This window comes from Juglans microcarpa x Juglans regia, chromosome 4S (genome assembly GCF_004785595.1).
Source record: "Juglans microcarpa x Juglans regia isolate MS1-56 chromosome 4S, Jm3101_v1.0, whole genome shotgun sequence".
Taxonomy (NCBI): domain Eukaryota; kingdom Viridiplantae; phylum Streptophyta; class Magnoliopsida; order Fagales; family Juglandaceae; genus Juglans; species Juglans microcarpa x Juglans regia.
The window spans coordinates 13,393,500-13,421,210 of record NC_054601.1 but is presented as its reverse complement, the minus strand read 5'-3'; the positions used below and the strand labels follow the sequence as shown (position 1 = coordinate 13,421,210).

Genomic DNA, 27,711 nt, shown 5'->3' with positions numbered 1-27,711 from the left:
TTAAAAAAATATTAAAAAAGATATTTTTTATTAATATGATTCACTTTTTTACAAAAGACTTGTAGGAGACTTATCTATTTAAAATTTATACATAACATTACTCAATAAAAATAATATTAAAAAATAATATTATAATAATATTTTATTTAATTTTCAACTTTCGCTTTATCTCAAATTTACTATTCAAAACTCAAGGATTCTATTGCTTAAACTACAAATCTAAATAGCTCTTAATAAATACACGAAAATTTATATACAGATTTTGGATTAAAAAAAAAAAAAACCTAAAGGTTGTTGTGTATGCGTACGCAGCCTAATCTATTTGAAAGCTGATCGAATAAACCATAGAGTGAGAGTGCAGAGAGAGAGAGAGAGAGAGAGGGAGAGCGAGATGACGACGATACGCAGATTTTGCTGCAACGACCTTCTCCGCTTCGCTTCCGTCAACTTAGACCACCTAACCGAAACCGTAAGCTCTTTTTGTAGTTCTAGTCTTTGGTCGATTCTTTAAATCTTTCTGCAATTTGTTGGAGGTTTAATTATAGGTCCCAATGTTACAGTTCAACATGTCCTTCTACATGACCTATTTAGCAAGATGGCCCGACTATTTCCATGTCGCCGAAGGCCCTGGGAATCGAATCATGGGTTACAGTAAGCTCTTCCTTCTTCCCTTTCCCATTTACCTTTTCCTTTTTCTTTATGCCTTTCTATCTGTTCTTTCTTTATTAATCTCTGTTTCTGGAGATATCTTCTGGCTTTTGTTCATTACCTCGCTTATATTGTTATTGCTCTAACAGAAATTACGTTCTTCTAAAAGCTGAAAGTTTTCTTTAGCATAGCAAGATGGTGGTAGCTTCAACAATTCTCCAAATTAATTGCAAATATGAATTCTTTGATGGGAATCTTTTAAAAAGAATATACTGTTTTCATAATTTTTCGATGCTTTTTTTGATAAGTATTTCTCAATAATTGTTAAATAATTTTTTTGATAAGAATTCTTCTTTGATAAGTATTTTTTGATAGCATAATTTTTCGATGCTTAAACTGGTCTTCCTTCTCTACTAGGATATGCGCACGCAGTGTTTAGATTACACTATATTAGAACAGGGGTGGCGCGATATAAATTGTGGCTAAGCCAAAACTTTAAGAGGAGGTCTTCTAAATTTTACGTTATAACAAAATAAATTATCAAATAAACATAAAATTATAAAAAAATTATTTAAAACGTAGCTTTCTAAGATGCAGTACTAATTAATTTTTGTATTCAATGATCTAATTTCTGCCACTAGATCATTTCAATTGATAATATGGCCAATGTTTTTAATCTCTTATGTTTCTTGAACATAATTGATTGTGTATATGGTTGTATTATTTTTATTTTTGAAAAACATCTTTCATCAGTGGAAACTGGTATGAGTAACTGATATTTTCAGCAATATCCTATAAGCAGTGTATGTGTTTGAAAATAATCTATTTTTTTAAATACTAATTGTTTTCAAATTATGTTTGCAAAAGTTCTTGTTCGACTCGTATCTCTAAGTTTTCTTGAACTTGTTTAGGTTAATTCTAATAGAATATGGTTCGGGCCTTGTTACTCCTTAACTCTAAGGCCTAAAAACTTCTCTAACTCTTTTTTAAAGCCCATAAAAATGGAAGTTTGATTAATTAATTAAAAAAGTAAGACTTACAAAATTAACAAATTCCTGAACTACCCTTATTAAGATTGTAGGTGTTACATTATCAGAAGAAAATTGTAACTTATCAGAAAATAAGAAGACAAATTCAAACTTATAATTTCGTTGCATACATGAACTCTCAGTTGTAACAATGTTGAAACTTAGAAAGATACTTTTCCAGATGAGGCTTTTGGGGAGGAATGTGGTATCATGTGTGGCAATCTTACACCTATTAGTTAGTGTTGGTTTTCTAAAAAATTTATTATTTGTGAAGTAAATAGCAGTATTTATCTTCCTTGGGGCCTTTATATGGGGGTGGGCCCCCGCTAAGGCAGCTACCTCCCTCTTGAGCCGCTCCTGTATTAGACTTATTAGACTTTAACATCAAGCATGCCCAAATTGATTTCATATATATGGATGTTCGGCTTATGCTGCAGTTATGGGAAAGGTTGAAGGGCAAGGGGAGTCTTGGCATGGTCATGTAACTGCAGTAACTGTAGCTCCAGAATATCGAAGACAGCAATTAGCCAAGAAACTCATGAACTTGCTGGAAGAGATCAGTGACAAGATGTAAGAGAAAACTCATTGACTAAGACCCAAACTGTCTATGCTGTAGTATTCTTGTTTAAAAAAAGCAGCTTGTTTAGATTTATATTTCCATATTTTGGCAGATTTCAATTTCATTTTCTATTTTCTCATGATTGTGAAAAATTTGATATTAGAATTTTATAGTATGATTCAATCTTATTGGAATGAACACTAAATGCTGATTTAAAGATTGTATTTCTTTTCTATGTGATCTGCTTTGCTTAGATAGCCCCTTTAATGTGTCAATAACAACTTTTTGTCTATGTTAATATTGTTGCGTTAACCAACATTATCATATGAATTATGTATTATGACTGCACTAATTAATATTATCTCGTGTTTAGCATTGTGAAGCTACAACCACCACTTGTAGCTTAGTTTTCTAGTTTTTATATGCTTACTTTGTATGTATCAGGTTTATTCATACTTGTGTTGTATACCTCTTCCAGCATTTATTTGGAGGTTTGAGCAGTGCATTTACCAAAATATTGATAATAAAAAAAAGTTGATATTTTGGGAGATGCATCATTTTAGTTCGTAGCATTATCTTTTAACCGGTCTAAAAGTTCTTTCTGGAAAAGCTTTTGCAGATAGTGTGAGGGATTGAGTTCTATTTAATGTTTGGGAATTCTTTTTATACTTTTTTTTTTTGGTTTAAATTTCCTTGCAAAGATGTTAAGTCTTATTGATTAGAATTACGAGTCTTGTGTAAACCCTCTTCGTTCGCAAGGATGTGGAGGTACTGCATACAACCCATTGGTTTATCGCTGTCCATTCCTTTTAGCACTTTAAGCACCTCTTCAAACATCCTTTCTAACGAATCAGCACATGATCGATCGATCGTATCGAATGCCAACCCATCAACCTTAGGCCTCCACATCCTAAGGTTGAGGCCTAAAACATTAAATGGGTTTTATGTGTCTTTTTTAGTTCGTAGGCTGTAATTAGGCATTTCTCACTTGTATACCACCTGTTTACTTGGGCTATGCCTAGTTTTGAAGATCAATAAACTTTATTAATTATAAAAAAAAATTTCGAGTCTTGTAGGAATGGTCGTTGGGGCTATTTTGGTTTTGTTATTGCTATATGCAGCAATTTCAGCAGTGTCTAGAAATAAATCTTGACTAATCCTAGGGGTGCACAAGCTCTTAGTAAGGAGTTTCCCGCAAGTGTACCTCGGGTAATTCAGGGGGCAATTCTCATAGTCTGATGGCCCCAAGAAGTTCTTTGCACCCAGAGGGTTCAAACTTCAAACCTTAGACCAAAGGGATGTTCCACCAAGATCAAGGCCCTTACCACTTGAGCCAACCCTTAGGGGCTGCAAATTGTATTTGATGATTATGGGTCCAATGGAGTCTCAGCTAACATTTACCCTGTATAAAGTCTTAGTTTGATTGCAAAGGGAAGTGATGAGATTAAGGGCTGGTTTGGTTACACAAAACCAAACTATCTCTGTTGGAAATAGATAATTGATTCCCTCAATCTTTGGTATATTAGGAAACCTATATATTTGTATCTTTGACTTTCCTAGGATTAGGGGATAACCATTAAGGAATCCCACTGATATAGAAATCTGTTTTAGGAAGGAAAGTTTCCTATTTTATTTCCTTGTAATTAGCTCTGTAAATCAGCCATGTAATAGTACATATAGTCTGTGTAAAGGCTACAATTGAAATAATACGATTGATTCATTTTTCCCATATGGTATTGGAGCTTTAGGCTCTTTTCTGGGATTCTTGGCCTTCATTGCTGTGAATCAATGTCTGAAATCAAAGTATCCAATACTATGGCACAATCTGAGGACGCCCTTTCACATCAGTCATTCGGTGACCTGCAAAACATTCAGGCAGCATATAGGCTGAACGGAAAGAACTACTTGAAGTGGTCCCAATTTATTCGAACCTATTTGAAGGGAAAGGGAAAGCTTAGCCATCTCCTAGGGATTGGACCAAAGGAAGGAGATCCACGGTATGATGCGTGGGATGAAGCAAATTCCATGATTATGTCATGGTTATGGAATTCGATGAACCCGGAGATTAGCGACACTTCTATGTTTTTATCCACAGCTAAAGGAATCTGGGATGCGGTTCGACAGACGTACTCGAAGGCCCATGATGCAGCTCAAGTATATGAGATCAAGGTCAAGACCAGTGCAACTAGACAAGGAAGTAAAACTGTAACTAAATATGCCAACTTGCTGAAAAATTTGTGGCAGGAGCTTGATCATTACCGGTGCATAGAGACTAAATGTGCATCAGATGCTGCCATCTTAAAAAGTTTTATTGAAAAGGATCGAGTCTACAACTTCCTCGCAAGACTCAACGTAGAATTCGATCAGGTCAGGGTCCAAATTCTCGGGAAAGAAGAGGTACCATCTCTCAATGAGACTATCTCTCTGATTTGTATTGAGGAAAGTCGCAGGGGAGTTATGCTGGAACCCCAAGTTCTAGAAGGTTCAGCCATGTTGACTAAAACAGAACAACAACCAATACAAGAGAATATGAAGAGAGATCCATTGAGAAACTCGAGACGAGATAACAAAGATGCCCTCTGGTGCACTTATTGCAAGAAACCACGGCATACTAAACAAAATTGTTGGAAGCTGAATGGTAAACCACCAAGCAAAGAATGGGGTTATCAAGGAGGATCGCAGAGGAATCCAAACCAGGCCTACTTCACCACGACTCAACCCACAAATCAGCAACCTCAAGAAAATTCCCAAAATCTGGTTGAGCTATAAGGAAGAGATTGAGAAATTCAGGGGACTTTTGGGATCATTGGAGAAGCCTACTGGTGCGTGTTCTCTTGCACTCTCAGGTGAGTTCTCTATTTCTCAAAGATTAAATGTCTCAGATGAACCTATTAGGAATTTATGGGTTATTGACTCAGGAGCCACGGATCATATGACTCACTCTTCACTACATTTTAACACTTATACCCCATGCCCAAGCAATTGAAAAATAGCCATTGCCGATTGTTCTCTCACTACAGTAGCTGGTCTAGGGGATATCCGTGTCAATCCATCTCTTATCCTAAAAAATGTTCTTCATGTCCCCAAATTATCCACCAACCTAGTATCCATCCAAAAACTAACTCAAGATATTAACTGCAATGTGGTTTTCTATCCCTCTTACTATGTATTTCAGGACCGGGATTCGGGGAAGAGGATTGGACTTGCTAGGGAGAAGGATGGGCTCTACTATCTTGAGGAATTAGGCAAATATTGTCAGGAATAAATTATCTCTGTCACTGTTATCATCATCCAATAGAGAGAAGTAATGTACCCTTTCCGATAAGTAATGAGAGAAATTCAGTTCCATTTGCTTTGATTCATAGTGACATATGGGGACCCTCCACAGTTCCAAATGTTTTAGGTTCACGATGGTTTGTCTCTTTTATTGATGATTGCACTAGAGTCTCTTGGATCTTTCTCCTCAAAACCAAATCTGATGTAAGTAGTGTGCTCCCAAATTTTCATAACATGGTTCAAAACTAGTTTGGTGTTAAAATAAAAAAAATTTAGATCGGATAATGCACGGGATTATTTCCATCGTATCTTATCTCCTTACTTCCAAAAAGAAGGTATTATCCATGAATCCTCTTGCATTAATACCCCACAGCAAAATGGCATTGCTGAGAGGAAGAATGGTCATTTGCTAGCCACAACCCGAGCCTTCCTTTTCCATCAAAATGTTCCAAAAACTTATTGGGGGGAGGCTGTACTCACAGCTACATATATCATCAACCGACTGCCATCAAGGGTGCTAGGGTTTAAAACACCAATGGAGACACTTTCTTAGTTTTATCCCGATCTAAGAATAACAAATCATCTCATTCCACAAATTTTTGGTTGCACGGCCTTTGTTCATATTCATAGCCATCAAAGAGGAAAACTGGATCCAAGAGCAGTTAAGTGTATTTTTGTGGGGTATTCATCAGCCCAAAAGGGGTACAAATGTTATCATCCACCTACCAGGAAGTTCTTTGTTTCTATTGATGTCACCTTTGAGGAGCAAAAATCATACTTTACTCAGCCTTATCTTCAGGGGGAGCCCTTGTCTGTCATTGAAGATAAGGATAGAGATTTGTTTTTACTTGAGTTACCATCGAATCCTTCAATTCCTTAAACCTCAAACTTAGCCCCTGAATCTGTCCAATCCACTTCCATAGCCCATGAATCTGTCCAATCCACTTCCATATTTGCTGAACCATCTCAAACTGTGACAGAGAATGATGAATTTCGTGACTCTAGAAGATTTGTGCAGGTTTACTCAAGACAAAGAGATCCGGACCCTAATCCTGAGCAAATTCCAGCTTCAACTCCAAATCTTGAGAATGAGGTAAGTCCTGATATTTCTCCTCTATCAACTCATGATCACGATCTTCCTATTGCTATTAGGAAAGGCACAAGAGAATGCACTAAACACCCATTGTACCCTTTATCAAAGTTTGTGTCATTTAGAAAATTCTCACAATCACATAGGAGTTTTCTAGTCAGGATAAATACCATTCCTATTCCTAATACTTTATCTGAGGCATTATCTAATGAGAATTGGAGAAATGCTATGAATGAAGAGATGCAGGCACTAAGAAAAAATTAGACATGGGAAATTGCGGATTTACCACCCGGGAAGAAAGTTGTGGGATGCAAGTGGGTGTTTATAGTGAAGTACAAGTCAGATGGTTCCTTGGAGAGATACAAGGCCAGACTAGTGGCAAAAGGATACACGCAGACCAATGGGGTTGACTATCAAGAAACATTTGCTCCAGTGGCTAAGATGAGTACAGTAAGAGTGTTGCTATCACTAGTTGCTAACTTTGACTGGTACTTGGAGCAATTCGATGTAAAAAACGCCTTTCTTCATGGTGAGTTGGAGGAAGAAATATACATGGATGTTCCTCCGAGCTTCAAGGGAAATTTGAAAAGTAATAAAGTGTGCAGATTGAAGAAAGCACTTTATGGCCTTAAACAATCACCAAGGGCTTGGTTTGGAAGGTTTACCAAAGTAATGCTTGCCACTGGATACAGACAAAGTCAAGGAGATCATACACTCTTTGTTAAGCACTCAGATGCAGGGGGAGTCACAGCTCTTTTGGTATATGTTGATGACATAATTGTGATAGGAAATGATGAGAAGGAGAAGGAAGCCTTGAGAAGGTGTCTTGTCAGAGAATTTGAGATAAAAGAACTTGGAAGACTAAAGTATTTTTTGGGAATTGAAGTAGCTCATTCCAAAGAAGGCATCTTTATTTCACAACAGAAATATGTAACTGATCTTCTAAGGGAGATAGGAAAGTTGGCATGTAGACCCGTCTCCACACCAATCGAGCCAAACCACAAACTTGGAGAGGCAAATGAAGATCCAGCTGTAGACAAGGAAATGTACTAGAAACTGGTAGGAAAACTTATATATCTTGCTCACACACGGCCAGACATTGCACATGCCGTGAGTGTGGTTAGCCAATTTATGCACATCCCAAGAGAAGTTCACCTACAGGTAGTGTACCGTGTACTACATTCCCTAAAGGCCAATCCTGGCAAGGGAATTCTATTTAGAAGAAACGCCGGATTGATTCTTGAAGCATACACTGACGCTGATTATGCAGGCTCACCAGTTAATAGGAGGTCTACTACAGGTTATTGCACTTTTCTTGGAGGCAATCTTGTGACCTGGAGGAGTAAGAAGCAGAATGTGGTAGCTAGATCAAGTGTGGAGGCAGAATTTAGGGCAATGGCTCAAGGAGTGTGTGAATTACTATGGCTCAAGATAATTCTGGAAGACGTTAGAATCAGATGGGAAGGACCAATGAAATTATTTTGTGACAACAAGTCAGCTATCAACATTGCTCACAATCTTGTTCAACATGATAGAACAAAGCACATTGAAGTGGATAGACACTTCATAAAAGAAAAGTTGGATAGTGGATTAATTTGTACCCCATATGTGTCAACTAATGGCCAACTCGCGGATGTACTCACAAAAGGGCTTAGTAGTGCAGCATTCCAAGGACTTATCTTTAAGCTGGGAATGAAGGATGTATATTCACCAGTTTGAGGGGGAGTGTTGGAAAATAGATAATTGATTCCCTCAATCTTTGGTATATTAGGAAACCTATATATTTGTATCTTTGACTTTCCTAGGATTAGGGGATAACCATTAAGGAATCCCACGGATATAGAAATCTGTTGTAGGAAGGAAAGTTTCCTATTTTATTTCCTTGTAATTAGCTCTGTAAATCAGCCATGTAATAGTACATATAGTCTGTGTAAAGGCTACAATTGAAATAATACGATTGATTCATTTTTCCCACAATCTCATTTCATATAATCATTACAATTTTTTCAAAATTCTACATAAAATATAATTAACAATTAAACATTTTCAAATCCTAAAACAAAAATAATATTATAACAATATTTTATTCAACTTTCAACAAAACATCTTATCTCATCTCATTTGAACTGCGTAGCCAAACGAGGCCTTAGTTGCTCTGTAGTGACAAGTTTTTTTTCATGTTCTATTATGAATTATATGGAGGACCATGTAAGTTTTTTTCCCCGGTTTTGGCTTGACATGAACCACTAAGCCTCGTTTGTTTTCACAACTCCTTTCAACTCATCTCATCTCATCTCATCTCATCATTACAACTTTATCAAATTTTCACACAAAATAAAATAAACAATTCAACTTTTTCAAATACCAAAACAAAAATAATATTAAAAAAATATATTCTAACAATATTTTATTTAACTTTTAACTTTAATCTCAACTTATCTCATCTCATCTGCAAAAACAAACGAGGCCTAAAGCAGCCAGTTTGGAAATTACATTAATATCTAATTTCATGGAAAATAGTGCAGACATCAGTTTTTATTCTCTGGGGACTAATTTAAGTTTCTATTGATCAATCTGGAATTTGAAGAACATGTAGATCTTGTGTAGTCATGGAGATCTCTGATATCCATACAACATATTTCCAACGTCACTAATATTCCTTAGAAAAAGGTCCCTTTTCCCCTTTTTCCTAGGCTGGGTCAAAAGTGTGGGTGGGGGTTTCTATGCAGATCTGCCAATTTGTGGTCAGCACATGTTTAGGGTGATTGTTTTCTAAAATCTATTTGAGGCGTGATATCTGTCTTCTGTGTTTGTACCTTTCCCTTGCAAACTACAGTTTTTCATTTCTTGCTGACTGTATAATTTGGTTCTGTGTATTCTATTATTAAATTGAACTGTTTAAATTAGAGTCACCTATGTAGCATTCTGTGTTAAATATTTGTAGAAACTCTTTTCTGCTTGTATTTTTGCTCATTTATTCACTTATATGATGAGTAATTTTGAAGCTTTGATCGGAAGAGTAGCTACTTCAGTTTGGGGACTCAGCCCCGTCTTTTTACCTACTAATAGGAACTTTCTTCTGGCAGTGACAAGGCTTACTTTGTGGATCTTTTTGTTAGAGCCTCAAACACACCAGCAATAAAGATGTACGAGAAGGTGATATTTCTATTACTTCTTTTCAACTTGACAAATTTGTTGCTTTGTTATGATTATTTTTAGAGTTGGTGAAAAGCCCATGTTACCTCATCCATCTGATGCGGGTGCATTAAGTGGCTTTGGGGTTTAATAAGGTAAAAGACACATTGCGTTTACACAGTCTTCGGGGTTTATCATCATACAAAATTATTATCAGAGTTGCAAAATACAGTAATAGTGTTCTATATATCTAACTTTTTACGGGTATTAGGCCACTTCTTTTTTAATGATTATTTGAAATTTCCCCTTTGTGTCAACTATACAAAGTTTTGACCTCTCAATGTGAGTTCCAATTCTTTTACTTGCAAGAAAACTTTATAAACTTTTGGGTTCAATTTTAATCAGAGACGTATCTGTCTTTCAATTGTTTAGAACTTCAACCATGCTATGGTAAATTTAGCATGTTGAGGATGTATCTCTTTCCTTTTAATTTTTAGGGAATTATTATGTTCATACAATGTTAACTGGAAATAGATTGTCTCTTCTGGGGCAAAATAAAACTAATACAAAGAGAAATATACAAGGGGGTGGGGGCCCTAACAAACACATCAAAATAACAGATAGTGCAAGAAACTAAAAGAACAAATCGGGAAATGGATCAAATAAATTTTCCAGTCCCATAAGTGGTCTTCACAAAGGCAATTGTTGGAGCAATCCATTGATTGAGTTGCTTTAAGATGCCTATTGCGGGAGAACGCTCATGGCCAAAGCAACATTTGAGTTCATACTTCAAAAGAACTACCCAAGGGTACAATTAGAATACCTTGGAATCATTATAAAGGGCTTGAACATTTCCCTCCTAACTAATGTACTTATTCACTGCCTTTCTATACAATCACACAATCCAGGGTTTATAGTCTCTCGCTCATTAAATCCGCAGCATCCTGTCAGGCCAAGTCCATCATAGGTGGCACATTTAAGTCTCACACTTCTGATTGGGATTACCCTTGATATCCATTTGTAATGACCCATGGAAGGCTCAAGCCACATCTGGGGCCATGCCCAAAAGAATTAGTCAAGGTTAGAATTGAAGCCCGTTGGAATCATTATAAAAGAGCTTGAACTTCTCGTTCCCAAGCAATTTCAGATCTCATTCACTACCTCCCTATACACAATCAAATAATCCAGGATATTACACTAACTGACTTAGGGTGCTGGTTGAATATCTTCAATCCCATATCCTTTGCATTCTTAGAGTCTGGTGCGTGGGCACTTCCTGGCAAGAGTATGTACTCTTGGAAAGTGAGAAGAGAGCCCCGTCTTAGTGGTGGATCAAGCTCCCAAAACTTGACACAAAGAAACCAAGAAAGTAGATAAAGACCCTCAGATATGCTACATGGATGGAGGTGGGAAAGGTTGAGAAGGAAAGTTAGTGTTTTGGCGACGGCATCACGTGGTGGCCATGGATGCCAACATTGACTGTGTGGAGAGGGATGGTGTTTGAAGCTCACGTTGTGGGGAATAAGGGTGATTGGTGCGTGGGGTGTAGTGAGGACTAGGGAGAAGCAGATTTGAGAAAGAAAAAAAGCACCCTACAAGAGTGAGAGAAAATATGTAAAAAATGCAGGGAAAAAAATTTAAAAAAAGGGAGGAGCTGGTCAGAATCTTGGGTGGCTGACAAAGTGGGAGAGGAAGGGAGGAGCCTCTGATGGTGATTGCTGGAGCCTGGAGGACAGCTGGTGGTGGTTCTTTTTTCCCATCTTGAGAGCTTCTCTCTTCGGGGACTTGTATTTGCTTTACTGTTGGAAATGAATTGTTTACATTAATAGAACATAGTTTCCCATGGATTTTTCTCTGATATTTTAGTTCTGGACAAGGTTCGCCGTCTCTAGCAAGTTTATTTTTTTAGTAGCATCAAATTACATTTTTTGAAAAAGCAAAATCATCAAACCACATAATTTTGGGGAAGTTTCAATCTGGCATCCCTAATATTTTTGGTGCATTTACATTACGATCTAGTTGGATAAAATGTTTACTTAAAGTTAAAAGTATTTTTCCAGTGACATTTTTAGCCAAAAGGATGATCAATGTGGTGACAATTTTATGCTGGATGTCCTATACATCTTGCTATTATTAAAGTTCGTAACCATCAAATGGACAAAAAAGAAAATGATAAAGAAAGGAAGATAACTTCCCTTGAATTTTCCTCCTTACCCCACCCCTTATTTTCTATTGCTTTGAGGAACTCGATTAACCTGGATTGATATTGATGGGTCATGTTAGAGGTGGCTTGTCTGGACCCAAATGGATTAACTGGGGTTTTGATATATTAGTCAATGCCAGTGTCTATGATGATGCCTTTCATCAAGGTGTCAAGATGATGTTCACTCACCTCAATTTTTCTTTTCCCCCCATCTCCCAGCTTGGTTATATAATCTATAGACGGGTGCTACGCTATTATTCAGGCGAGGAAGATGGGTTAGGTGAGTTTCAACATCCAAGTAATTTTCCAGTGATTTCTTATTCTTGAAACTTCTGTCTGTTATCTTTGATCAATTTGTCGTATTTTTCAGATATGAGGAAAGCATTATCTCGGGATGTCGACAAAAAGTCCATCATCCCCCTTAAACGACCTATAACACCTGATGAATTAGAGTATGATTAGACCAGCTTTCTATGGAGTTTCTGCAGATAAATTCCATAATATTCATCACCACGCGCTTGCGGCTTTTGAAGATGTGGAAGTTAGGCATCGTAGACGGATTTTAGAATTTCATGTCAAAAAGTGGTTTCGTAAATCTGCTGGTAAGATTGTCCAATATAATGACTGGAGATTTTTAATCTTGTGTGCTATTGGTGCCTCTTTCACGTACCCGAAAGATTGTTTTTTATTCAAACTGAATCACTCAGAAACCGAACCAATTTTAGAGAATATTTGGAATTGTTCGCTGGACTGCTGCAATTCATCGATTTAGGCCTATTCAGATCGATTCTTGCTGGTTTTGAACCAATTTGAAACCAATTACAATCGATTCAAAATTGTATTTATTTTTAAGTTGTCTAACTAAGGAGTTTTTTTTTTTTTTTTTTTTTTACAAAATATGGTAGATCTAAACTTATATTAACATTTTCATTATTGTATTAAGTAAGAATTGTAGAAAAATTAAAAGATAAAACATGTAGTTCTTTATTTTTTTTAGTTGGTCAAAGAAATTAAGAGATGAATTAGTGTTTTGTAATAAATTTGTGGTAGTGCATAAAATACAACATTTGTCGTGTGTTTATAACTTATTGGTTTTTGTTTTCTTCGTATACGAGGCAAGAAATGTCCGACACTTGAGGTTAAATACCTAAATTGCATGTTTATTGAAACTATTTAGATTCCATATAAAGGCAGAAATTGTGCTGTGTGCACCCCTCGTGTCGTGGCACGTCAGCACTTATTTTATTTAAAAAAAAAAAAAAGCAAAACAGAGGGATAAGAAAGGGAAAACACAGACTTTTCGTTTCTCTCTTGTTTTCGTCTCTTTTGATTTCGGAAAAACTCAGAAACAGCATCGAACATGGACTTTTGAATCCAACAACTTTGAGAAGGTCTTGAAAACTTTTCCACCCAAGAAAAGTTGGAGGCCGTTTGGATGTAATAATATCTCAGCTGTAAACGTGAATAACTACCTGCATGCAGAAGGAGAAGAAGAGTCCAGGAAATCCAAAAGGAAGAGGCAGAAGATGAACTACAATCAATGGATGTCGGATCCACCAGTACCCGACATGCCGGCATAGTTGATGAACAAAATCGTGATGGAGCTTGGTTGCGACATCAAGCTTGTGATCCAAAAAGTCTTGACCCGCCAATTTGGACGAACATCAAGCCCGGCTTCCACTTCCAAATGAAAAAATCAAGACCGAGTTTCTCACCGAGGTACATTAGGAGAAAGAGAAGCAGATGGGGTTCACTACAGAGGGTTGGAATTGCCATTGATAGAGCCAAGCCTGGCCGTATCAAAAATCAACTTGAGGAAGTGGAAATTGGGTAAAACCGATGTTTTTCTCACATGGTTTCTTTCCAAAAGAGAATTAGAAACTTGTAAGAAAATCAAGAAAATAATTTCAGTAGTCAAAAGAACAATGAAATAACCAAAAAAACTTGAGCACAATCGTTCAACACATATGGCTTAAGTTGGGTTCAATTTTATGAAGATCTTGCATCAGATAATAAGATCTCCGTCCTTGTTCGACCAATCCCACATCAGTACAGGCAGAGGGGAACGCCCATCTTGAGGTGAGGCGGAAGAAATCTAACAGAGAGTGCTAAGGGTTTGGTTTCATCGAACGGAGGAGGAAGGGGAATGTCGATCTTCAGGGGAGGAGGAAGAAATATACTAGAGGGAAACCCAATATTCGAAAACACATCGTTTCTTCTTCAGAAAACAACGTCGTCCATTTTGTCCCCGTGGCTGGCCTGCATGGGGCCTTCCCCCTTCATGCCTGCAAATAGACTTTTTCTTTAGGAAAATAGACTCGAAGATTTACGTACCAGTCGAACAATTTCCAAGTGGCCTCGGACCGTCCGGATGGACCCAAGTAGTCAAATATTTCTTCATAGTGGCATTGATTTGCCATATATAGGAAGCTATTTACCAAAAAGAGATTGCAATCTATCCAAATTTCCACCCTGTTAAAGACGCTCATAAAGTAGAAGGTTATGATTCAGTGTGACATAAACCTTCTTAGCCAAAATACCAGTACCTAACCCATCATCATATCAAAAACTTAAGCCTCGTTTGTTTTCAAAAAACATCTCATCTCATCTCACTTCATCATTACAACTTTTTTAAATTCCCACACAAAATAAAATAAACAATTCAACTTTTTTAAATCCCAAAATAAAAATAATATTAAAACAATATTTTATTCAATTTTTTAACTTTAATCTCATCTCATCTCATCTCATCTCTGAAAACAAACGAGCCCTTAAACTTATGTTTCCTTCCTTTACAATCCATGCTCTATCAGCTTGGATGGTGTCTTTTAATAGAGATCAATGACTTTCATAAACTAGAATCAATCCATGAGGAAGATTCCACATTCGGATGCTTTCCTTTTAAGTATTTCTCCTAAAAGATATACAGGCCTTCAATAAAGAATTTCCTGCAAGTACACTCCAAATAATTCAAGGAGAAATTTTCATAGTCCGATAATTCTAAGAGTCAATTTAACCCAGAACATTCAATTCATTCAGTTTGCTCTTGGACCACTACACCACCTCTTGGATTCTTAGCTCCTTTAAAACCTGACAAGGAACATCTAAGGTGGATAACATTGGAACAAGGCTTGAAAAATCAGAATCAGGTTTGGAATCGGGTATGGACCGACTTAATGAATCAGGTGATTCAACAAATTGAATCAGGTGTTTCATGAAAATTTTGAACCAGTTATTTCAATGTTGATAAAAAAGTATAAAAAATCATATATAATGCAATTCAAGCATTTTATATCATGTAAAAAAGAGTATAAAATATAAATTCATTGATCAATTTCAATAAAAATATTATATGAATCTAAATAGTTTCAACAAATACGTTTTAACCATAAATATGTAATTTATGTATATAACCTCAATTGTCTATTTTTTCTTACCTCATATATGAAGAAGATAAAGACTATTGAGTTATAAATACATGACAAATGTAGTATTTTATTCACAACCACAAATTTAAGAGTATTGTTATTTGAAGACCTTTACACCATACACAAGCTACGTGACATAATTTGATTTGTAACATTTAAATTTTAAAATTTATCTTCTAAATTAAATTATGTTGGTGTGTGGTGTAAATACCATCAAATATAATTTCTTCAAATTTAAAATACTCATTCATCTCCAAATTTTTTGTTCAAGTAAAGAAAATAAATAACTACATGTTTTATCTTTTGATTTTTCTGCAATTCTTATTGAATACAATGATAAAAAAGTTAATATATGTTTACTTCTATCATATTTTTGTATAAGAAATTAAAAAAGGAATAAAACTCAGCTGTTAGACAACATAAAAGTAAATACAATTTTGAATCGGTTCAAATCGGTCTGAATCGATCAATTAAAGTGGTTCAAGAATGATTCAAAACGTTAACCAAAACCAGTTCGATTTCTTAATTATTCAATTTGAATCAGCTTAATCAAACCACTTTTTTGATTCAATTTGAAAGGGCATACTTGAAAGTACATGTTTCACCAACACTAACCTTCTTCTACTAGACAAGAGTCTAGACTTCGAACTAGCATTTTTTCTCCTCATTTTATTCGTGAGAGGATTCAACATTGAAACATTCAAGGGATGTTTGGGGAATAAAAGGAGATGAAAATTTTGTGAATAATAGTAAGATGGTTTGTGAATAGTAGTGAGATAGTCTGAGTTAATGTTTTATGGGGTTTTGGAAAATGAGAGAGAAAATGTTGAATAAAAAATATTATAAAGTTAAAATATTGTTAGAATATACTTTTTTAATATTATTTTTATTTTAAAATTTGAAAAAGTTTGAATTATTTTTTATTTTTTGTTTGATAGTTTGAAAAAATTATAATAATTAGTTTGAAAAAGTTGTAATGATTAATTTGAAAGTATTTGTGTTTGAGTGATGTTTGGTAAGGAACTGATATGGGATGAGATAAGATGAAATGAGACCAAAACTATTTCCAAACATTCCCTTAGTCTACCACGGTATATTTTCAGTACTGCAAAGTAAAGAGAAGGAAGTTTTGCCTATTACAAACTTGTGGAAGATAAAACAATCATCTTTCTCGTGGTTGAAGCTCTAGATGGAAAGTAGTTTAGAGTGATTCACAAGCTATCCAAATTGTAGTTCAAATTGCTTCAAAACATCTATAATATAGTTTTATCTTTTGGCATACAAACTATTATCTTCATAATCTTTTAATCATTGTGTTCGTAGAGATTGCTGGTGACTTCATTTGTGGAGTGATGTTGTATATGGATTTGTTGTGAGCAGATATCATGTTGGTTTACAAATTTTTGTAAGAGTTTAAACTGATTGTCATATAAGATATACAAGTAGTGACTGAGCACTGCTCGAAGTAGTTTCTTTCTTTTCAAGAGTTCTTAAAAAATCTTCTCTTCCTCAACATAAATGACAGAATCAATGTACACATACAGAAGATTCAAACTACTCTGTCAAACAGTACATTGGAAATATGGAAATTGATTGTCCTATGATCATAATAAGCTGCATAATAAAAAGTCTTTACCATTGGGAGAAATGTTTGCTTTATATCAGAATGAATATCATCTTTGGAGTTGTGAAGTACCAATTGCATAAGGTCTTGCAGCTCAACACTCCTCTTGAGGTGTATCTTGCTGGAAGAAGCCCATTTCATACTGGTTGATACACAAAGGGGTATGCAGGAATCATTCCGATAGGAGAGCATTAGCTGGAAAGTTAGTGAGAGTGGTTTACTACTGGTCTCACGCCCTCAAAGACGTAGAAAAATTCATCAAGAAATGCCTGAAATGTCAGTTATATTCCTCGATACCGCATTGCCCACAAGGGGAACTGGCATCAATAATGTCGCCCTAGTCATTCGTGCAATGAGAATCAATCTAGTTATCCCATTGCCCTTGAGTAAGAGGGGCGTAAGGTTTATGGTCGTTGCCGTAGACTACTTCACCAAGTGGGTGGAGGTAGAAGCTCCAACAACCATCACGACAAACAACATTACCAGGATCCTGTGGAAGACCATTGTTGGCAAATTTGGCATTCCCTGAAGCATAATCTCCGACAACAGGTGGTAGTTCGATTCAAGTCACTATCGTGACTAGTGCGCACAATTGGGAATCAAGTTCAAATACTCCTCTCCAGGTCACTCACTGGCTAACGCATAGGTCGAGGCAACCAATAAGACTTTGCTCGGAACCCTAAAAAAAAAGCTGACTGATAAGAAAGGAAGTTGGGTAGAGGAACTCTTAGGGGTCCTATGGGCATCGAACTATGATCGAAACACTGACGGGAGGAACCCCTTTTGTCCTCACCTACGGGAGTGAAGCGGTGGTACTGGTGGAAGTAGGGATGCCTTGCTACAGGGTCCAGCGCTTCAACCAAGGTTCCAATGATGAGAAACTGGAAAAATATTAGACCTGCTGGATGAAAGGAGAGAGGAAGCCGGGATACGGACGAAGATCAATAAAAGAAAGGCTGAACACTACTTCAACAGGAGAGTTAGGCCCAGGTTCTTCAAAGTGGGTGATCTGGTTATGAGGCAAACATGAACAACCACACAACATGAGAGGAAGCTAGGGCCATGATGAGAAGGACCATTTGTCGTTACCGCCAACAACAGTTTGGGGTCTTATCACCTTAAGGATGCCATGGGAAATGAACTACCACACCCATGGAATGCAGAGCACTTGAGGAATTATTTTGCTTGAATGTGTTAAGAGAATGTACACACTGGCTGGCCATGAATAAAATTATGTTTCTTCCCAAACTATATGTTTTGCCTTACAGGGTATCAACAACGGGCGAGTAAGTCTCTTGACTACATGGCCCTTGTGCAAACAAAAGCCGAGTCGTTGGACTTGCTACGAACAGTGGGAGGGTAAGCCCGTTTGGATAGTGAAAGTGTTTCATTTCATCTCATAATTACTTTTCTAAATTTTCACACAAAATATAATAAACAATTCACATTTTTCAAATCTCAAAATAATAATAATAAAATAATATTCTAACGATATTTTATTCAACTTTCATCTAAAACTTTCTCATCTTATCTCACTATCCAAGCTGCACCCAAGTCTCTTGACTACACGACCCTTGTGTAAACAAGCCTAGTCCTTTGACTCGCCACAAGCAATGGGCAGTGACAAGCTGTAACACCCGGACCCAACCAAGCTCTTTGTTTTATCTATTTATTTATTTTTAGTTCATTTATTTTATTATATTTTCTTCACATGTTTATTTTTGATTTTAAGCACCAGATTTAATTTTGTTTTCTTTTCTTTCCGTTTTTATTTTTCTTTTTCCCCCCTAGGTCTGCCTTTTATCCACGACATGCATACACACGCATTCGTTCACGGCATGCATGCGCACACACGTCTCTCTCATCTCTCTAGGGTTTCACCTCACATATATAAAGATACACTTTCACCTTATACCCTTGAGAATTACCCTGTGCCGTCGCTGAACCACTACACAGAACCACCCAGCCCTCCTAGTTCGACGCCAAACTCCTTTCTCCACGTAAAAACCGACGCCCATCCTTCTACCGTAAGCGACCACCACCTAGGCTCAAAACCACCATGAGCCACCTCTTCCTTTCAACAACCCAGCCCAAAACACACGAACCACAGCAGTTAACACTACCGCGAGCCACCCCTCTCACAGAAAACCCAGCTGTGTTTTCCTCTATTTTTAGCCACCCGAAACAGAGGTCCACCCACTGCACTGCACTTCATCGCGCCGCACCACACCAGCCAATCCAAGCTGTCGCCACTGCATGGAAAAGGGCACTGAACTCCCTCAGGCCACCTTAGGCTGTAGCACCCCCCTCACGGTGAGTACCTCCCTCGGTTACTCCCTCCTTTCTCTCCGCCCTCTCTCGTGCTCACCTCTCCCTCTCTTTTTCTCTCTTGCTCAGCCCAACTCGACGGCATCTCCACCGCACTCCTGCTCCTCAGCCGCGCCAACACAGTCCCTCTAGACAGCCCCGTCGCACTTTAGCTTCTCGGTGAGTCCCTGCAGCCGCTACATGTCTAATATTCATGAGTTATGTTTATCGCTAGTTTTATTTCATAAGGTGTAATTATATATATATATATACATGTATATTTATATGTAAAGTTTTAACCTAATATATATATATATATATATATATATTTATATGGAAAGTTTCCGGTTTTAGCCTACTGTTTTCGGGTGAGAAGTTTTGCTGAGTTTATGTTTAAATAGATTTTTGCTTTAAATTTCAATAGATATTATATTTTTATTTTAATAATATTGTTAACTAAAGAGAGTAAACCTATTTTTTTTAAGAGAAGAGTTTTTCATGACTTATTTTATGGAAAATTTTAGCAACCAATGTATTCATTTTATTTATAAAATATTGTTGGCATTTTAGATATTTTGAATATTAATTTTTATTGAGTTCTATAATTATCATAATACTTATTCTAAGAATTTTCTTCTTCAGTACGAATTCGATTAAGTGGGTATTGATGGTCTTAGAAAATGATGGTATTTTAGGTATTATGAGAATTTTAAGTTTTGAGGTTTTAAAAATAGGCTCTTTAGCATATTTAGTTTAAATATTGAAATATGAGATTAATCGAAAATTTACGAGAATTATGTGATTATTTTATAGGTGACGATTAATTATTGTTTGACATTTTTGAGGAAAATTCTGAAAAAAAAGCTAAGAAGTCCAGGTAAGCGGGGTTCCCATGCTAGACTTTGCATTAAAATAGAATGAGCTGAGGTTGACTTTTTAAAAAATATACATATTTGGTTATGAAAAGAAATTTGAACTACCTCAGTTATTTATTCTGCATTAGTTCTTGAGATTCTGTTTAAGAAGAGAGTATTTTCCATCATGACTGGTGTAGACATGAGCTTATTTTTGACACTTTATTTCTGATTTATGCAAAAAGAGTGAATATAAAAATTTGTGCATAAATATTGTAAATATGCTTTGGATTTATTTTGATTACGAAGATAATATGATTTTGTTCAGTACTTTGTTTGGATAAGATGTGATCTTTGAAAACATTTGGCATGACTCTTTGATTCTGAATTTGATTCTGTTTCCGTTCTGTTCAGTACGACCCTGTCACGGGTTATAATAGTAGATACGGCCCAACCACAGGTTACAATAGTGGATACGGCCCAACCACGGGTTGCAATAATGGATACAGCCCAACCACGAGTTATAGTAGTGGTCTCTGTTTTGAATGCACACCTTGGTGACAGAGTGATTTATGTTCTGCTTGGTTATCCGCAAATTGCACAACCCTACCACGGGGGTTATATATGGCTTCTGTTCTGATATGATGTTCTAATGATGATGATGATCATTTATGCTATGCCAAAAGGATATTTTTGAATGAAATTATTTCTAAATCTTCGCTCTGATATTTTGATAACATGTTTTGCTTCCGCACTCTGAAAATGAAAATGTTTTGTTCTGCATTATGATTTCTGTAAATGCTCATGTTTATACACTAGTATATGTCCTCTACTTACTGAGTTGTTGATAACTCACCCCTTATCTTCATATATTTTTTAGATAATTTTGATGGTTCAGTTGGAGAATAAGAGTATGAAGTTTTAGCAAGGTGTGATGATCGAAGTGGAATAAGTGCCTGAGGGTACAAGTGCTTATTTGAGAGTCATAGTTAATGAACTGATTTTATTTTTCGGATATTTTGATTTGATGAGTTAAGGATAATTTCGAGTTTTGGAGAGTTTTTAAATTATGTTATTGAGATTCTCTTTATTGTCCCCATGAAGGAACTTAGATATTTGGATTGATTAAATGGATTAACATTTTATGGGATTTTCTGGATTTTATAGTCGTGTTATTTAAGTTGATTTTAGATATTAAGAGTTAACTCTCCGGACCTCTGGGAACGGGGCATTACACAAGCCCTTGACTCGCCGTGAACTATGGGCGGTGACAGTCTCTTGCGTACCAAGCTGAGTTCCTTGACTTGCCGCAACCTATGGACGGTGATAGTCCCTTGACTTCCCATCCCTCGTGCAAAACAAAGAGGCAATTACAAATACATAAAAAGGAAAGGACATAGTCACAAGATTAACACATAACCACTGTGGAAGTGAACTCATCTTCTTTACAGTAAGGATCGCATTAAAAAAAAAAACTATCATAGCCATTACTAGCTAAGAGCTTGGAACTATGTCTGGAAAAAGTATAGGGCATCAGATCTTTACCTAAGGAGTTGGCAAATTGGAGTGCTTGACGATTGAGCTGGAGGGAGATCGGGTCAAAAGCCCTAGGTCGGTTCGAGGATTAACCAATAAGTGATCCCTCAACCTGTCTAGGCCTGTTTTGTAGCCGTAGTCCCAGGCCTGGTTGTGGACCGTCTTTCTCGCCAATATCTAAACAGAGTATCGAGCTAGGGCCTCCTTGGAGTCGACTAGCTTGGACCTCAAGGCTTCGACTAGTAGGTCCCAAGAGGTCAGCTCCTCCTGGGAAGTGGCCAACCCGCACTCAAGAGCTTCTATTTGTAGGTCCCAAGTACGCATCTTGTCCCTACTAGAGGCCAATTCAGACTCTAGAGCCTTAATTCGCCTGTCCCGAGATTTGAGGTCCTCAGTCTTGCACTTCCAAGATTCAGAGAGGTCCAGATATGTCCTCTCCAACTAGCTGTATGACCTCGCATCCGGCTCATGTTGTTTAACCAGCTTGTCCTTATCTGCCTTAAGGTTGCTGCAATACTTCAGATCCTTTAGTTCCACCTTCTGCAGGCTAGTCGATCCCACCTGGTGTCTCGTTCTTCCTCTAGAAGCTTGGCCTCGAGGTAGCAGCGAGCAACCTTTTCTTGGGACTTAGCCAAGTTATCCCAGAGGAAGCCCCACTCATGGCTAAGCTTTGCAATCTTCTTCTTCTTACATTGACAGATGGAGTGCACATGGATGAAATCCTCTACAACATCATCCCTCTCTTTGTGTGCATTTGGGACGTCCATATGGGCTAGGATGGTAAGGGACTCCAATACCTGGACCTCCTCTTCTAACTCTCCCTTGTTGCCCACAATCAGGGTGGCCAATTGATCGACACCCTAAAAAAAAGAGATAAAATGATGATGAGAAAGACTGTACAAACCAAGAAGGAGAGCCAAAATAGAGAACACAGACAGAGAAATGAATGATCTTACTAGGGAGAAGACTTTCCTAAGTTTGTCGACTTCCCAACTAACTACAACAGCCCGAGCTATTTCGAAACCTGGCCCAGTTCGCCAAGCACTTCCCCCTCCAGCTCGCGAGGATGACCCCAAGCTCCCCAGCTGCCAAAGTGGGTTGGTGACAAGAGGAGGAAGAGCCCAAGAAGAGGGACTCGCACCTCCATCGGGCACTGGCTCGAACCATCCCTCAGTACTGCCGACAGGCTCAACTTCCAGTCCTTAACATGATTCCCCTAAGTCGTCCCTATAACCACCATCTTCTGCTCGGGATTTGTCATGGCATCCCTATTAGCAGCCATCTCTTGCTCGGATTATGGTGCCCCCCGATCTCCATGTACGGAAACTCGGGAATCGAGACTCCTAGATGATGACAACACGGTCACGCATCCTAACTATAGTGCCAAGTGTGTGTACATGCAACAATATACAATGAACAATGTAGCGGATAATTTAAGTAAGTCGACTAAGTACCAGAATTGTTTAATACAAATTTAAATAAGTAAAACGTTTAAAAAAAGTGTTATACGGTTATCCCGGAAAAATATAATACAAGTCCAAATACATAAACGAGTGATCCCATATTACTTCTATGGCGGAGCCGAATCCTCAGGCTCACTCTCAGCATCATCTGCATCAAAATTTACGTTACCATAAAACGGTACTGTAGGTAAGTAATAATCCAAACAACTTTCGAGAATAAAAATGCATTAATGTAACCAACAATTATGCATGCATTTGATAAAATATGCATTAGACCCAAAACAACATTTTCCCTGAAAATGAATACTTTCCAACGCATGCCAAAATCTCATTTTTGGCCCAAAATATTTCCATAAAACATTTTCCTAGAAAATGGTCCAAAACAAATAATCCATTTTAACCGTATGCACCATGATCTCTCCTAGGGATCATCGGCACACCCTGGCTCTCTTCGTCACACCAAGGGTAACGACCATGCGAGTAACTTCGTAACGAGTGATGCCCAATTCCGCGCCCAGCGCGTTCGTGGCCAAGAATCCTCTAACCCTTGCCAGCAGAGGGGCCACGGAGTCGTCATGAGAGCATTACCATCCCGTCCGATTCCGTTGTTGTCCATCGACAACGCAGGAGACGTCACTTAGTATATTCTGCTCCCAAGTGACCAGAGGAGCTCCATCGAGATAATGTCTCATTTCGGCTTGGGGTCGTGATACACACGCACCCAAAAACCATTTCTCATATGAAAACCAAGTTTTCAAATATATACTTGAACATGCATACAATAATGTGAAAACCCAATTTTCCATTTACAAACATGAACATGCGTGCAAATATGCAATGTACATGATACGACATAATATCCAACAACCAACAAGTCACAACATAGACCAGTCACACAAACAACTCTATCCTCCAATCTATCCGACCCCCTTACTCCTCGGACTCAGTCCGGCACAATCAACCAAATCACAGTAAAAATGAGTTAGTGCAAAAACTATACTCATAGTGTTATAGTATAATTTTCGAAGGACCAAAGAGGTACTAGAAGTGGTGGCATAACAACGTAACAATGCAAAATGCACTTTTGCAGTGGGTCTCAAAATGCTAGATTTTGAAGATAAACGAAGACTTGAGATTACTGGGGAAGGGCTTAGGGATGTCGGCGAAGCTAATGGTGGTGATGGTTTGCCGTGGGTGGCAGCGTAGAGGGTGGTTGAAGTCCAAAAAGCTCAAAATAGAAATGGAGTTGGATAGACTTCATCGGTTGCAGATTGGAGCTGAGGATGGGTGGGTTAGGTATCTGAGGGGTAGCCGGTGATGTGGTGAAGAGGTGGTGGCCAAAGGTGATGCGACGGCGGCGCGCGAGCTCAAGGGGTCATGCGGCTTGAAGCTGTGCATGGAGGCTCACAGAGGCGCGAGAGGAGCTGGAAACTAGAGGGTATGGTTGCCGGCCGGAGGGGAAGAAAATGGGAGGGGCGGTGACGGTAATGGGTGGCGCACGGCGGCGCTGTGGTGGACGACGCACTGACGGGGAGAGAGAGTGGGAATTCGCGGGCGTGAGAAGAGAGAGATAGGAGAAAAATAAAAGAAGAAGAAAAGAAAAAGAGGAAAAAGAGGAAAAAAGGAAAAAATAAAAAGTGAGGGAAAGAAATGAGGTTCAATCCTCACATCTCGGGTCACAAAAATGATCCAACGAAAAAGATTTCAAAACAGGAAGTCAAATAAAATAATTTAAACGTAATGATTAAATAAAAATAAAATAATTAAACCCAACAATAAACTAATTTAAAATATAGAGCAATTTAAATGCATAACAATAATTAATATTTAGAAAGCATATCAAATTAATTTTTGCAAATTAAAAATCATAAAAATAAACAAACGAAAAATCTGATAAACTTAAAACATGAGAATCAATATTTAAATTAATAAAAATAACCATTCAATTAAAAATACACTAAAATACGGGGTGTTACATGGATATTGCCGTGACATCCTAGTTGGCCGCCATTTCCTGCTTGGGTGTCAATGTAGTGCCTAAATCTGTCGCTTGCTCGATCTGAGTTGCCGCAATGCCACCCTAGGCTTGTCACTTGCCCAAAAATTTTATGTCGCCTACAGGAACCGACGATACAAGATCCTCCAAAATGGCCGAATAGGCAACCTTTGGCTTGGATGACATATTGAAGGGCAATGAGGGTATTGAGACGCAGTCCTAGCTAAGGTAAAAAGCTAGGGGATGGTCCAGGGACAACCTTGTTTGGGGATCAGGGCATGGATAATGGACTCCTCGCTGTCATCACCGGGAGACTTGGGCACCGTAGGGTCAATGATCGTCTCAGGGGCGGCGACAGACACCCCGGCATCTCCATGGCTTCCTTGAATGGTAGAATGGATTCACAATAACCCTTGGAGCAGGGTTAAGGAAGGGCAAGGAGAAGGTCATCTCGACCTTTTCCTCTACACGACTAAGGTCCTTGGTCAGTTCCCGGTCACCAGGCGGGGTGGAAGATGAGGCTACCTTTCGCAACTGAATGAGATTCTGGCTAGACAATAGACACTCCCCACCGGTCGGAGTTGGCGACATGCCTTTAGTTGATTCCCTGGCTCTCAAAGATAATAGGGCCTGCAAAGACTAGCCAAGTCCCTTGGGTTCAAAGGATGCCTCCTCGGATTCAGAGTTGCTGCCAAAGAAACCCGACGACCTGTGAGGCATCTTGTCCTTGTTGTGAAGTTTCTTTCCTTTCCCCCTCCACCGAGGAACAAAGAGGTCTCTTCTAACCATGTGGAGTAGATGACTCCCTCATGAAGCAACGACCCCTGAAATGAGATCGATTTAGAGCCACCAGAAGCAGGTTGATGTTGGCCCCGATCAGCAAGGCGTCAATCCAAACTTCCTGTTGATGCTTTTGAATCTAGGCGTAGATTGTTTTTAAGAGAGCTTGCTACCAATCGGACAAAACCAGAGAAATCTCTTTGTCATTTGGGAGACCCTACAAATGACACAAACAGGGAACTCATGACGAATTGCCTCGGCAACGGGAAATTTCCAACCATTAGCCGACACAAAGAAAAACTGCTTCAACCCATCATTGACACAGGAAAAGCGGGGTTCTAGGTGGGCAACCCTGTATCCCCCTTGAGAACGAAAGCTGGACCGGTTGCCATTGTGCCACCGTACCCCGTGCGTAAAAAGACATTCCCTAGTGGTCAGGTCAGGGTAATCTTTGACCACGACTTCTAAGACCATGTGCCAAACAATGCAACACGACATCAGAATTTTCCATGCTTTGGGATGAAGCTATGACAAAGCCGACCTGAGGTAGTCTAAGACATCTTGGATGGGGTGGTAGAAAGGAAGCCGTAGTCCATTAGAAAATATGGAGGGGGTACAATGCCACTTTCATGGCAAAACCCTTCGAGTCGACTGCCCCTGGTGAGAGCCCCTGGGATTTCTAAATTGACGGAGTCAGGCACCTTGAAAGGTCTTCACCGACCTCAGTTCTGTAGAGTAGACAACCGAGGACCAATGGAACCCCTCAAAAAATTGGGAACTGCCCTAGACCTTAGGAGGATCAAGACCCCACGAACCCTAGAAGATTCCTCAGGACAGGACGAACACAGACCCCAAGATGAGAAACGGGAGGTGGTTTTAGGCGCCATCGAAAATAGGAAGAGGAAAGGTTAGGGATTATCAAAGGATGAAGGTAGTTGGAGAAACGAAGAGCTAGGAACTCTTTGAGACAATAACAGGGAAGAGAAAAGTGTGAAGGAAGGGAGAAAATGGAGGATGCGATGCGAGTTTAAATAGAAAACTGCGCTGATTGGATTGCCCCAAGTGGGAATGTGACAAGTGTCACTGAGAGGGAAAAGATAGGAATAGATGCCATGATTTCCATTGCATGAAGGAGTGTGGGATTGAGCCGCCACATGCAACCCAAGAAGTGGGGAAGTGTACTGGAACGCACAATGGATACAAACTGATTCGTTGAGCATTACAAACAATTGAAGTATGGCAGAGTTAAAAAAAAAAAAAAAGAAAAAGAAAAAGGAGAAGAGAAAATTCCCATCTACTCACGTCCAGTAAAAATTTGCAGGGTAGCTAGAAGGGATATTTTTGGTTCCCATTGGATCGAGCCTGGACCAGGTCTAGGAAGCCCAACAACCAAGATGTAACTGGCCCACTAAGAGATAAATGAGAAAGAGGGCCCAGAGCCCACCCGGGAAAAAGGATTGCCATGGGAGATGGGACAATGCTTGCTTAGACACAACCTTGTCTGGATGAATTGCAAATATGGAATGTAGATAGGAGAACCTGGTAGGTAGAATTGTTCCTAGCTAAATGCCCAGGTAGTGGCCACATTCACCCATCAGCCACATGGGATGGGGCTTGGGGGAACCATGCCGCATTAAACATGACAGTGTGGTACCCTGTATGCGAGATGGACGCCCTTGGCATAGGAAATGGGGCCCACCTCAATAGGAAGTATAAAAGCTCAACCCCAGGTCAGAAACCGATTCTCATGTACTCTTACATACAAAAATTCTCTCTAAGAATAA

At 38.4% G+C, this 27,711-nt stretch overlaps 1 protein-coding gene across 1 annotated transcript; it reads left to right on the top strand.

Moving 5' to 3' along the window:
* Positions 1 to 309: 309 nt before the first annotated feature.
* On the top strand, positions 310 to 12,683 carry LOC121263288 (N-terminal acetyltransferase B complex catalytic subunit NAA20). Its single transcript, XM_041166091.1, has 6 exons — positions 310 to 469; positions 561 to 651; positions 2,114 to 2,246; positions 9,688 to 9,757; positions 12,159 to 12,219; positions 12,310 to 12,683. Exons 1-6 carry the CDS (start codon positions 392 to 394, stop codon positions 12,399 to 12,401), a joined length of 525 nt encoding a protein of 174 aa, XP_041022025.1. The 5' UTR covers positions 310 to 391; the 3' UTR covers positions 12,402 to 12,683.
* Positions 12,684 to 27,711: the final 15,028 nt, after the last annotated feature.